The following is a 12,989-nucleotide window of genomic DNA, read 5'->3' as shown; positions in this document are numbered from 1 at the left end:
TATCAATAAAGTATCTAAACGATGCTCTAGAATATAGTAAGAGCTATTTGAAGTCCTGACATGTACGCATAGGTGTGTATGTGTAATATGTGTGATCTACATCACTGGTAATGAGAAAAATTGTTGTGAAAGAGTAAAACAGGTGCTACCACAGACGGAGAAGTATGCAATGGATGGGACAATTAAATGCAATCTGTTTAGATAAGTTTGTGAGATTACTCTATTTTATGGAAGCAGAAATCAAGGATGGTAACTCAAATTGTCCAAGGTTCAATTAGTTAGAAAGTGAGAGCCCAGACCAAGGGATATTTTATTTGGAGCTTGATCAGGTTGTGCCCTCTACACCTGTATTTTTTTTTTTTTTTTTTTTTTTTTACAAGAAGGATGAATGAGAATGCAATATCCAACTTGGAATAAACAGGACCAAGGGTAGAAAACATATTCCAAGCTCTGGAAACAGATTAAATAAAAGAATAGTGGAGTGAAAATACATGGCATTCTACAAAAAAAAAAATCAAAGTAAAGCTGGAACATTCAGCACAAGGCGTCACAAAGTAGGCACTTGGCTGAAATGAATTATTAATACAACTTTCAAATATTACTCTTTCAGTTTAGCAGTCTTTTGCAGTAAATAACCCCTTCTAGATGAAGCATCTATTTCATATAACTTGGTCCATTTCCAAGACCTCTGTCTTGAAAGAATGGGAGGAAAGGAGAGAAGGAAGAAGAAAGAAAAATAGCATTTGTCATTAACTACACTAAAGAGGTTATATAAAATATTAAGTGTTAGCAAGGTTATACAAATGTAATTAGGGGAATTCCCTGGCAGTCCAGTGGTAGAGCTCCACGCTTCCACTACAGGCAGACATAGGTTCTATCCTGGCTGAGGAACTAAGATCCTGAATGCCACACAGCATGGCCAAAAAAAAAAAAAAAAACAAACCCAAAAGCAACAGCAAAGGTAATTTTTGGATGAACCTTAATTACTAGCAATAATAACAATTTTACCAACTGACAACTGATTTTGAAACATAACAAACCTAGTTTCCCAATCTTTGGGACAGAACAAATGCAACTAGCAGAAATATATTAATGTTATTTCTAAGGTGTAAGAACCTAAGTTGCATATAATTCATCAGGTATATTACTCATCATCTGTGAAACCTTATTAATGTCACTTTAACTTCCTTGAGTTAGTTTCCTATTTGTGCAAAATACTGCTCATGTTTTGAAGGGATTTGTGTAGGGATCTGAAACTCTGTGCCATGTTATTACGAAAATATTAAAAAGAAAAAACAAAACATGTACATATTCTCAAGCATTTGAATTATTGTCTTTATATTTTAAAGCCACAGAAAATGGAGCAGGACCTGTGGAGTCTTCCAGGGAATAGAACTCCTGTATCCCCCATCTCTTATTTATAGAAAACCTTTAGCCTCCAAGGCCTTTCCTGAGTTCCAAACAGCAAATTCAATCAGAGAAATGAGACAATGCAGAAACAAGCAAAAATAGTCAGGTAAGACAACGCTCAAACTACCACACAATTGCACTCATCTCACACGCTAGTAAAGTAATACTCAAAATTCTCCAAGCCAGGCTTCAACAATACGTGAATCGTGAACTTCCAGATGTTCAAGCTGGTTTTAGAAAAGGCAGAGGAACCAGAGATCAAATTGCCACCATCTGCTGGATCATCAAGAAAACAAGACAGTTCCATAGAAACATCTATTTCTGCTTTATTGACTATGCCAAAGCCTTTAACTGTGTGGATCACAATAAACTGTGGAAAATTCTGAAAGAGATGGGAATACCAGACCACCTGATCTGCCTCTTGAGAAACCTGTATGCAGCTCAGGAAGCAACAGTTAGAACTGGACATGGAACAACAGACTGGTTCCAAATAGGAAAAAGAGTACATCAAGGATGTATATTGTCACCCTGCTTATTTAACTCATTGAGAAACGCTGGGCTGGAAGAAGCACAAGCTAGAATCAAGACTGCCAGGAGAAATCAGATACCACCACCCTTATGGCAGAAAGTGAAGAGGAACAAAAAAGCCTCTTGATGAAAGTGAAAGAGTAGAGTGAAAAAGTTGGTTTAAAGCTCAACATTCAGAAGACTAAAATCATGGCATCCGGTCCTGTCACTTCATGGCCAATAGATGGGGAAACAGTGGAAACAGTGAGACTTTATTTTTGGGGGCTCCAAAATCACTGCAGATGGTGACTGCAGCCATGAAATTAAAAGACATTTGCTCCTTGGAATGAAAGTTATGACCAACATAGACAGCATATTAAAAAGCAGAGACATTACTTTGTCAACAAAGGTCTGTCTAGTCAAGGCTATGGTTTTTCCAGTAGTCATGTATGGATGTGAGAGTTGGACCATTAAGAAAGCTGAGCTGAAGAATTGATGCATTTGAACTGTGGTGTTGGAGAAGACTCTCGAGAGTCCCTTGGACAGCAAGAAGATCCAACCAGTCCATCCTAAAGGAGATCAGTCTTGGGTATTCATTGCAAGGACTGATGTTGAAGCTGAAACTCCAATACTTTGGCCACCTGATGCAAAGAGCTGACTCATTTGAAAAGACCCTGATACTGGGAAAGATTGAGGGCAGGAGGAGAAGGGGACGACAGAGGATGAGATGGTTGGATGGCATCACTGACTCCATGGACATAAGTTTGGGTAAACTCCGGAAGTTAGTGATGGACAGTGAGGCCTGGCATGCTGTGTTTTATGGGGTCACAAAGAGTCAGACATGACCAAGCGACTGAGTCGAATCGAACTGAAGACAAAACAATACATAGTCATAAAACAAAGTCACAGACCTTTAGTTCCTCCTTGTGGGTTATAGTTAATATTCTGAGACCCCAGACAAGTTGGAATCAGGTTGATAATGTTGACTCCCAAAATACCACCCAATTATCTCACTACCATCCATTCAGAAGAAGGTCCACAAGCTGATCAGGCACCCTGCTTCCCTCCTCCTTCCCTAGCATTAAAGCTAAAATTCTACCTCAAATTAAAATCATTCTTTAGGACATTAGTCTGTCATCTTCTCGGCTTGCTGGCTTTCCAAATAAAGTCATTTTTCCTTGCCCCAACTCCTTGTTTCTCAGATTACTGGCCTGTCATGCAGTGAGTGGTATGCAGTAAGTTACAGAAACACACAGAGACAATTAAACTCAAGTATTGAAGATTATTCAATTGGTCTCATCAGTTAGTCACATATGAATGAAATTATTTTAATCAACACACTGTATCTAAAATTAAATCTCTTAGTTTTGTATTTTCAGCAGAATGAAAGGTCTAATCACAGGTTAACATAAAGAAACATTTGTCTCAAAATCAATGTATTTAATATTTGACAGAAGTCTCATTACCAAAATTCCTTTTACTGTTCCTTCAATGAAATTTCAGTATTCCCAGAGTCCCAAAGCAAATGCTTTTTCTTAATTTTCCAACAGCTGTGCTTTCTCTTCTTTTGGTCTATTTAGTAAAAAGTGAACTAACTGAAGTAAAACGTCATCATTAAAACCTTTGACATCATTGTCTTCGATTGTTTCATAAAGAGGCTTACTTTGTGTTCCCCAACATATATTTTTACGAGGGTTGTCTTGATCAGCTTGTGCAGTCAGTGCTAAAGTGTTTAACTGGTAACAGAAAAAAGAGAAGTATTTTCCATCTGTGATCACACCCTGGGAGACAAAAGGTCGAGTAACGTCTGCTTCACTCCAGAATCCTGTAGAAGAAAAGTTATACTGTAACTTATATGTAGAATATATTTTACCAAAACAAAATACACACACTAGAGGACATAAAATACCTCCTATAACCTGGATATTTTACCTACCAAATTTCTAAAGATCTCAATGTTTTCGCTATCTTCTCCACCCTAATCCTATATTCCATTTCTGCATCAAGAACTATTTCCTTCCAGAATTCTAGGATCCCCAAAGTTCATGATACACTTTTTCGACAACTTTGGACTTCATCAAATTTCATCCTTAGCTCACTTCACCTAAGAAGAAAAGTGAGTTCCATTATGCAGATGTCTCCACATAGTTATTCACCAACTCTAAATATGTTCTAATTTCCCTTATACCAGCAGCACCTACCACCCAATAACCATTACAGACATTTATTTCACCAAATCTACAAAAAAAAAAGCCCTCAGAAAAACCCTTGACTTTCTAAGAACTTCAACCATGTAGTTAGTTATTAGATGAATTCTATGTCTTAATTTATATTTCAAAATTAGTTTTATGAGTTGTTTTCATTTTGTCTAGTGTATTTTATGTCATCATAAGGTTCCAGGATATCTGAATATATTTATTATTCAAATTTTCTGGCTGTCTCTTGGTACAGGTTGACTGGCTTTAATACTTTTAAATTCAAGGGCCATGCAGTAAGTTGTAAATTTTGCCACATATATATTTTATATCAACTTTAATGCTGCTGCTGCTGCTAAGTCACTTCAGTCGTGTCCGACTCTGTGTGACCCCATAGATGGCAGCCCATGAGGCTCCCCTGTTGAAGACAGCCAATAAACACTATTGTTAAAATACAGAATTAATTATAATATAAAAAGTACTTTATTTTTTATGAATAAACTACGCCATTCTAACATCTTTAAGAAAGTTTCCTCTTAATTTTTCTGATTGTCTACTTGTATTCCTACTCTTATCTATTTAGTTCTATTATAAAGACATAAGTCAACAATTGTGAGTATGAGGTTAAAAATATATATACAGAGGGAAAAAAAAGATAAGGCTGGCAATAATTAAATCACTGTTAAAACACTTCCTGGATGTTTATATAGGAGTAGAAACAACCTAGGTATGCATTATATTACTTCTGGTTTTGCAACAGAAGTCAAGTGGTTCACAACAGGCTCTGAAAGTCCTCTGTGACATGCCCCCAGCTTCCTCTATCTCACCCCAGCTCCCCATCCTCATTCTCCCACTCCCTTTCTTCATCAGCCTTCATCTGTTCCTTGAACTCGTCAAGTCTCTTCCTACCTCAGAGCCACCTGTCATTTCCTTTGCCTGGAAGTGTCCTTCCCACAAGTTTATGCAGAGGCGGCTCCTTATCCTTCAGGTCTCTGTCCAAATGAAAGTCTTTAGAAACCTCCCCTGAATTAACTCTAAAAGTCTAAAGTGATTCTGCCCCATGCCTCATTTATACCTGCACCCTATGCACATTCTACCCTTCATCTAGTATATTCTCTTCAGAGCATCACCACTAGTTAGAACATTCCCTGAAGGAGGGAATGGCTATCCACTCCACTATTCTTGCCTGGAGAATCCCCATGAACAGAGGAGCCTGGCGGGCTACAGTCCATGGGGTCACAGAGAGTTGGACATGACTGAAGTGATTAATACTTTCAAAAACACTACATGTTTACTATCTTTTACTATCCCTACTACAATATAAGCTCCAGGAAAGCAGGATCTCTCTCATTCAACACTGTATCTCCAAAGCCAACAGTGCCTGATAACCATAAGGCATTAACTGAATGAACTGTCTCCCAATCTACACTCTAGATATGGTCCTCAAAGAAATTATACATGATAACTGTGATTTAATCTAAAATTTAATCCATGAAAGCAGTTCATTTTCTAGTTTCAGAAAGCTGTTATCATCTATAGAGTTGATTCAGTTAGCTAGTCTTTGAAATGTTTGAGAATATCATCAGAAAAAAATGCATTCACACAAAAATGGTCAAAGTAAAAGATGAGGGTAACTACCAAAGTGCCATTAACCAACTATAAATGTAAAATATTTAATTATGGATTTTAAAACAACTGCATTGTATGCCAATGCAAGTTTTCAAAATGTTAAGATTCTACCTATGTATTAACCTAAAGAAAATAATTTGACCTGCTAAATTCTTAGAATGTCTTCCAATAACACTGATGCCATAAAACTAGTTTTACCTTGATACATAGCCTGTGCTCCAGTCCAAGCAAAAAGGCTTGCAATAGCATTAGCTCTAAAAATGACTTCTATCTGATCAGCACAGTTTTGTTTCAAAAGCCGTTCCCTTTTTAATTTGTCAGGTAGCAGATGAAACTGGGTATGTCCATAACAGAGTGGATCTGCTGTCTTTGTGCCTGTGAGCAAAATAAAAACATTTCAGATGAAATGCACAAGTAGGGAATATAGAAACATGTCCTCAGTATTTACTTCAAACGCATATATCTCTCTACTCATTATATGATCAGCACTCAAAATACACGAATGGAAAGCTTGGTTTACTTATTGTTTATAAAAATTTCACCTGAAAGCACAATCTGCCAGCTATCATCAGTCAAAGGAATATATGTAAAATTTATAATTCCCTATTATGTCAGTTTTCTCACACTCCTTGGTCATCAATGGGAGCTTTGTTTTTCTCCTGGTCATATTCACCAAAGGATGCAAACATTTCATAACTTTAAAAACTTCCTTTATAATGCTGACATTCTTGATTTTAGTGGAAAGTCTTTTCAACCAAAAGTTCCCCACAATTCACTCTCCAAGACCACCACAGTGATTGAAAGGGGACTGATAAAACATGTTAGATAATCATGGGATTAATCTCCAAAATAAACAACTAGCTCATGCAGTTCAATACCAAAAAAAAAAAAAAAACCCAATCAAAAAATGGACAGAAGACCTAAATAGACATTTCTCCAACAAAGTCATATAGATGGTCAAAAGTCACATGGAAAGATGCTCAGCATCACTAACTATTAAAGAAGTGCAAAAGAAAACTACAGTGAGGTACTACTCATATCAGTCAAAACGGCCAACATCAAAAAAATATACAAACAATAAATGCTGAAGGCGTGTGGAAAGGGGAACCTTCCTACACTGTTGGTGGGAATGTAAATTGATATATTCACTATGGAGAACAGCATGGAGGTTCTACCCTGTGACCCGGCAGTCCAACTCCTTGGCACATATCTGGAGAAAACCAGAATTCCAAAAGATACATGCATCCTAATGTTCATAGCAGCACTACTTACAAAAGCCAGGATATGCAAGCAACCTAAATATCCTTCAACAAAGGAATGGATAAAGATGTGGTGTGTGTGTGTGTGTATACATATGTACATGTATATGCGTGTGTGCACACACACGTGCACAATGGAATATTACTCAATCATAAAAAGGAAAAGAATTATGCCATTTGCAGAGACATGCATAAACCTAGAGACTTTCATAGAGTAAAGCTAAATCATAAACTATAACTGTTTCTTAACCTTAAATACTATAATTCAGTAGAAACATAAAATTTTAAATGCTAAGTTGAGAGAATATTTTCTTTCAATTTTCAGGCATGTTGCAACCTGAGATAAGTTACATTGTTCATGGACAGGCTGAACTTCCTGGTCATCAAAAATTAGTTATGCAAATTTGCACAGGACACTCTGAATACAATTATTAAAGGAGAAACTTACCAATAAAGATGGCATTTTCATATTGCCGTTTGAATAATGGGAGTTTGTCTGGCTTACAATTCTTAACAGGGACTTCTACAGGTACAGAATAATCCAGTGGCACAAACTTAAAGAAAAAAGTCATAAGTAAATTCACAGCAACGCTAGCATATATTTACATTCTTAACAGTTAAAAATCTTAAAAATGAGATGCATTTACAAAATGATTAAACTCTACCACCATCTAACGGAGAAGGCAATGGCATCCCACTCCAGTACTCTTGCCTGGAAAATTCCATGGACGGAGGAGCCTGGTAGGCTGCAGTCCATGCGGTCGCTACGAGTCAGACACGACTAAGCAACTTCACTTTCACTTTTCACTTTCATGCACTGGAGAAGGGAATGGCAACCCACTCCAGTGTTCTTGCCTGGAGAATCCCAGGGACGGCGGAGCCTGGTGGGCTGCCGTCTACAGGGTTGCACAGAGTCAGACATGACTGAAGCAACTTAGCAGCAGCAGCAGCAACCATCTAAAGATGGGCCAAATCTAGCCAGCTAACTGTTTTTCCAAATAAAGTTTTATGGGAACACAGTCATGTAAATTCATTTACATGTGGTACAGCACTATTTTTACATGATAAGAACTGAGATTGCACCAGAAACTTATGGCCCCTAAAGCCTAAAATATTTACTATTTGGACATTTGCAGAAGAAATGTGCCAACCTCTTGCATGGATAAACAGATAACATTCAGAATACACTTGTTTTCTCCAAAAGAACTGGATACCTATAAAATGAATACTTCTAGCTGTTAAAATGCCTCGATTTACAATGAGATAGGATAGTTCACTATAAATTAAAATCATAAACTATCATCAGTATTTTTCTATTAAGAAAATGGAAAGATTGGTATGGTCCTATCAACTGATGCCTAACCCCACTTAAAATGATTATCTGACCTCTGCAGAATACACAGTTAAAAAGCTGAAAAAGCATTTCAGATGAGATGCACTCCAAATACACTTGAAAGCAAAGGGCTCTACCCAAAGCTTTTTATCCTTCCTAACCCATTACCTAGCACAGGGGGCCCCGACTCCTGGGCTACAGACAGGTACTGGCCCATGGCCTGTCAGGAGCCGGGCTGTAAAGCAAGAGGTGAGCAGCAGGTGAACAAAGCCTTATCTGTATTTACAGCTGCTCCCCGCTGCTCACAATACTGCTTGAGATCACAAACAACAGCAGTCTTAAAAGTATGTTTGAGACAACTTCAAACCTGCCATATTTAGTCAAGGCAGAATATCAAACTGCCACAAAAGCCCTGAAAAGTCTACTTCCATTTCCAACATCCTATCTTTGTGAAGCAGGGTTTTCTGCAGTGACAGTAGGCAAAACGAGATTACAGAGTAGATAGGACATAAGTCACATACTTTCAGAGGCACGGTCTCCCATCACCCCCAGATGGGACTGTCTAGTTGGGGCAAACAAACTCGGAGCTCCCACTGACTCTGCATGATGGTGAGTTCCATAGTTATTTCATTATATATCACAATGTAATAATAATAGAAATTAAGTGCACAATAAATGTAACACACTTGAATCATCCTGAAATCATTCCCCACCAACTCCTGCCCCAAGTCCAGGGAAAGATTGTCTTCCACAAAAACCAGTCCCTGGTGTCAAAAAAGTTAGGGACCACTGACCTAGCATGCTGATACTTCCTCCTTTACTGTGAACAGACACATAAGCAATACATCCTTACCTCAGGGAGTTGTCTGGATATTCGAATCTGGTTGTGTGGTTTATCATTTATTTGGTATCGCACAGCATCAACTCGACCTTTCCGATGACCACTAGGAATAATTTCTTCACCTCGCAACCAGTAGAAGTGAACTGGGCGGTTACAATCTATCAAAAGATTTTCAAAGCATTTTTATCTGATGATCTGAACAAATCTAGTTATTCTCAGAATACCAGGCTCAGCAATACAGAATTCAAGAACTTTGCTAATTGAAAATACACCACAAATTACTCTTTGGTGTAAGTTAAAGTTTGAATTATGTGATAACATAAACGATCACAACATAAACATAATGCTTAAACTGTTAATATCTACCTGTGCCACAGTACATTAAGCGTTGTGACCAAAGTTTCTCAGTTAAGGATAAACACAAAATAAGAGCAACAGCAATCTCACTCACCAGATATAAAAAGTTTAGTAAGAGTCATAGCTGTCTCATGAATTACTAACTCAATCTTCACAGTAACTCTCAAAGGTATGTATAGTTGTCATCATCTCCATTACATACAGGAGGAACCCAGGTCTTGGGCAGAATGTCAACTTTCCCAGGCCATCAATCATGAGCAAAAGTCTGTGATGCTTCCCTGGAGACCACTTCATTCCCAACCAGGGAAGTAACAAGCACAGTACAAGACTCAGTTGAACACACACCTACAGTCATAGTAACATTAATTCAATAAATATTTATTAAGATACCTACAGGGGTGGCAGATACAAAATCATGAAAGCCTTAGAAACACTGATCTTTAAAATACTATCCATTAATTATTTTTCAAGTCTGCTTTTAACAGTAAAACAGAAGTTGCTGACTGTTTATTGGAAACCCAAAATGACTGGGTTTGAAGCCTGTCCTCCAAATCTACCGGCAATAGGTTCTTTGACTAAATACACTTTATGACTCTGTGCTTTGGGTTTGTTTGGTTTTTATGAAAACAGTGCTACCTACTGTAAAGTTATTGTAAGGATTAAATTTGGCACATATAAGATACAAAACAAGGTCAGGCATACAGAAAGTACTGCATATACGTTAGGTATTTTAATCAATACCATCTTTAATCTTAACAGTTCTATCACCAAGTAGTACAATTATCGTATTCTCTCCTTGAAAATGAGGAAAAACCAGGCCAAAATCGGTTTATAAACCACCAAAAGGTCAGTAACTTTTTGGTGGAAGAGCGAAAAGGCAACCCCAGGTCTGTCACGCTCTCTAGGAGCCCCTTCTCTTAACCAACACTACACTTCCATTTGGCTGGACCTTCACTAAGCAGTAATAAGTTAGTAAGTGGAAGTACAGACACTACAACCCAGCCTCCGGACGCAGCCCTAGCGAGGAGCGAAAGGACTGGGAAAGAACTGACTAAACAGAAAGAAATGAAGAGAGGCAAATTTAGCCCAGAGAGATGCCTTACCAGGCTTCCCAGGCGGCGCTAGTGGTAAAGAACCCGCCTGCCAATGTAGAAGGCAGGAGAGCCGGCTCCATCCCTGGGAGGGAAAGATCCCGTGGAGCAGGGTACGGCAACCCACTCCAGTATTCTTGCCTGAAAAGTTCCACGGACAGAGGAGCCTGGCGAACTACAGGCCATGAGGCAGCAAAAAGCAGGACACTACGGAAGCGACTTAGCACGCACCCACGGTCCCCTACTATGCCCACCTCCCCCGCCCCGAAAGGCTGCCCGAGGCTCACCGAGGGCGGCGGCAGCCAGGATGGGATTGTAAGCGCTGAGCAAGCCGGTGAGGGAAGCTACCAGTTGGTTCAAGAAGGGTGAGGCGACGGTGTAGCGTTCCTGGTAGATGGGCGCACGCTTCTTGCGCCGCAGAAAGAGGTGCTCCTGCAGGAGGCAGTCACAGGCGGCGGCGCGAAGGGCAGCGAGGTCCAGAACCTGCGCGGGCTCCGGATCTGGCTGGGCAGGCGGCGGCGGTAGCCCCGACAGGAACACGGTCTTAGTGAAGCTCTGGTACCAGCGGTCAGCGTTCAGGGCGAAGGTCTGAGGGTAAACTACGTATTTCATGAACTGCATCTTGGTAAGAATTCGCAGCTTCTCATCCACCGACTTGGCCGCGTGCACCGTGGCCTGCCATCGCTCCACTCGCCGCTGCCGTGCCGCCTTGCTGTCGGCAGTTAGGGAGGCCACGATCGGCGGGTAGCGCGCGACTGGGGCCGCCTTGACATCTGAGCCGGTCACTTCTGGAGCCGTGACGGCGGCCTCGGCCGCAGTGTGCAATGACAGCCCTGGACTACGGAGCACAAACCTCCAACACTTCGTCGCCGCCATCTTTTCCTGGGGTTTGGTCCCAGAAGTCAACTTTAGCAATTGTCCCTGCCTTCTTGCCGTAAGGACCAATCAGAAGGTGGATTCTGAGCCAGTTTTGGGGCGGACGATTCTTAGTGGGCTTGAGAAACCTTACGTCATTCACTTCTTAGCCAATTATAGAGCTTCTACAGCTTTGGTGTTTCGTGAACCTAGGAGTTTGTTGTTGAAAGGAAGAACTCGTGCTCCGATAGGTTTTCCGAGATGTGGCGGGGAGGAGTGAAACTTTTAAATAGGGGATGCTGCCTGTTTAGAAACGGCAAAATTTTTGCCAGAAACATTTTAGGAACATTCTACAGCGAAACCTCTTTCCCTTGGCTAAATTTGCTCGTTTCATTTTTGGATATAACGTCACTTTTCAATTTTTGTTCTTGGAGTTGAGACCTGTTATTGAAAATACTGATCTAGCATGTTTTTTCATACATGCTTACTTTTCAAATGATGAAAGCATCACTCATAGATGACTAGTGCTAATTTTTAGGAAAATAATTCCATATCAATCTCTATGCTAGTTGATACGTAGTTTGTTTAATGATATAATTCACAAAAAGAGGAGTATATTTTTACTTGGATTTAGCTTTTAAAAAAGGAAATAAAAACTATTAAGGAATTGTGTTTAAGTTTTGCATTGTGTTAAAAGCAATGATTATTTCAACATAAGTTGTTTCCTACTCTGTGAGCTCCTTGAAGTAGGGACTATTTTATTTTTGATTGTTCAGTGGCCAATCAACCTTGCAGAGTGTGTAGTTACCAAATATCTGCTGAAAAAATTCATCAAAATCAGTAAAAAAACTATTAATATAAGGTCATTTCAGGTGATTAAATTTATCGACTCGCATTCCTATCTTAATTAGGAGCTGGAATATTTATTTGGATTTACTGCAATAATCCTTGAGGGTATTAAAAACCAAACATTTTGTTACTAAAAGGAAGTTATAATTTGTATTCCTTTAAGCTATAACAGGTGATACAATTTAACTCTAACGTTGCAAGTGTATTAAACTGACACTTAGATACAACAAATTCATTATTTTTTTTTTCATTAAGTCATTAATTTTTGAGCAAAGGTCAAAGGAAGTGAGGAGTAACTCATGACTTGAGAAAAGAGAATTCTATCAGAAGGAATAGTTGGCACAGAGACCCTGAGATGGGGATATGCCTGAGATGGGAATATGCCTGGTGGGTTGAAGAATAAGAGGAGGGCAGTATGGTTGAAGGGAAGTGATGGATGAGGATAGTAGTAAGAAATTGAATTAGGAAGGAAAGAAGCCAGAATTTATAGGTTCCTAAAGGCAATTTCTAGGATTGCTAGGACTCTTACCTAGTACTCAGAGGAGTGAGAATCCAATGGAGTGTTCCACTCAGAGGGATGAAATGGTGCAACTTACATTTTTTTTTTAAAAGTTATTCTATGTATTAGGGTTTTTAATACCATAAGCTGGGGGACTTAACAAC

General features: G+C 39.2%; 1 protein-coding gene across 1 annotated transcript; it reads right to left on the bottom strand.

Moving 5' to 3' along the window:
• Window positions 1-3,185: 3,185 nt before the first annotated feature.
• MRPS30 (mitochondrial ribosomal protein S30) lies at window positions 3,186-12,079 on the bottom strand. The gene is made up of 5 exons (XM_065905379.1): window positions 10,910-12,079; window positions 9,187-9,332; window positions 7,449-7,554; window positions 5,940-6,116; window positions 3,186-3,742 (listed from the first exon to the last, which is right to left on the bottom strand). Exons 1-5 carry the CDS (start codon window positions 11,496-11,498, stop codon window positions 3,453-3,455), a joined length of 1,308 nt encoding a protein of 435 aa, XP_065761451.1. The 5' UTR covers window positions 11,499-12,079; the 3' UTR covers window positions 3,186-3,452.
• Window positions 12,080-12,989: the final 910 nt, after the last annotated feature.

Source organism: Muntiacus reevesi, chromosome 14, assembly GCF_963930625.1.
Source record: "Muntiacus reevesi chromosome 14, mMunRee1.1, whole genome shotgun sequence".
Lineage (NCBI taxonomy): Eukaryota > Metazoa > Chordata > Mammalia > Artiodactyla > Cervidae > Muntiacus > Muntiacus reevesi.
This window is presented reverse-complemented; position numbering and strand designations above follow the sequence as displayed.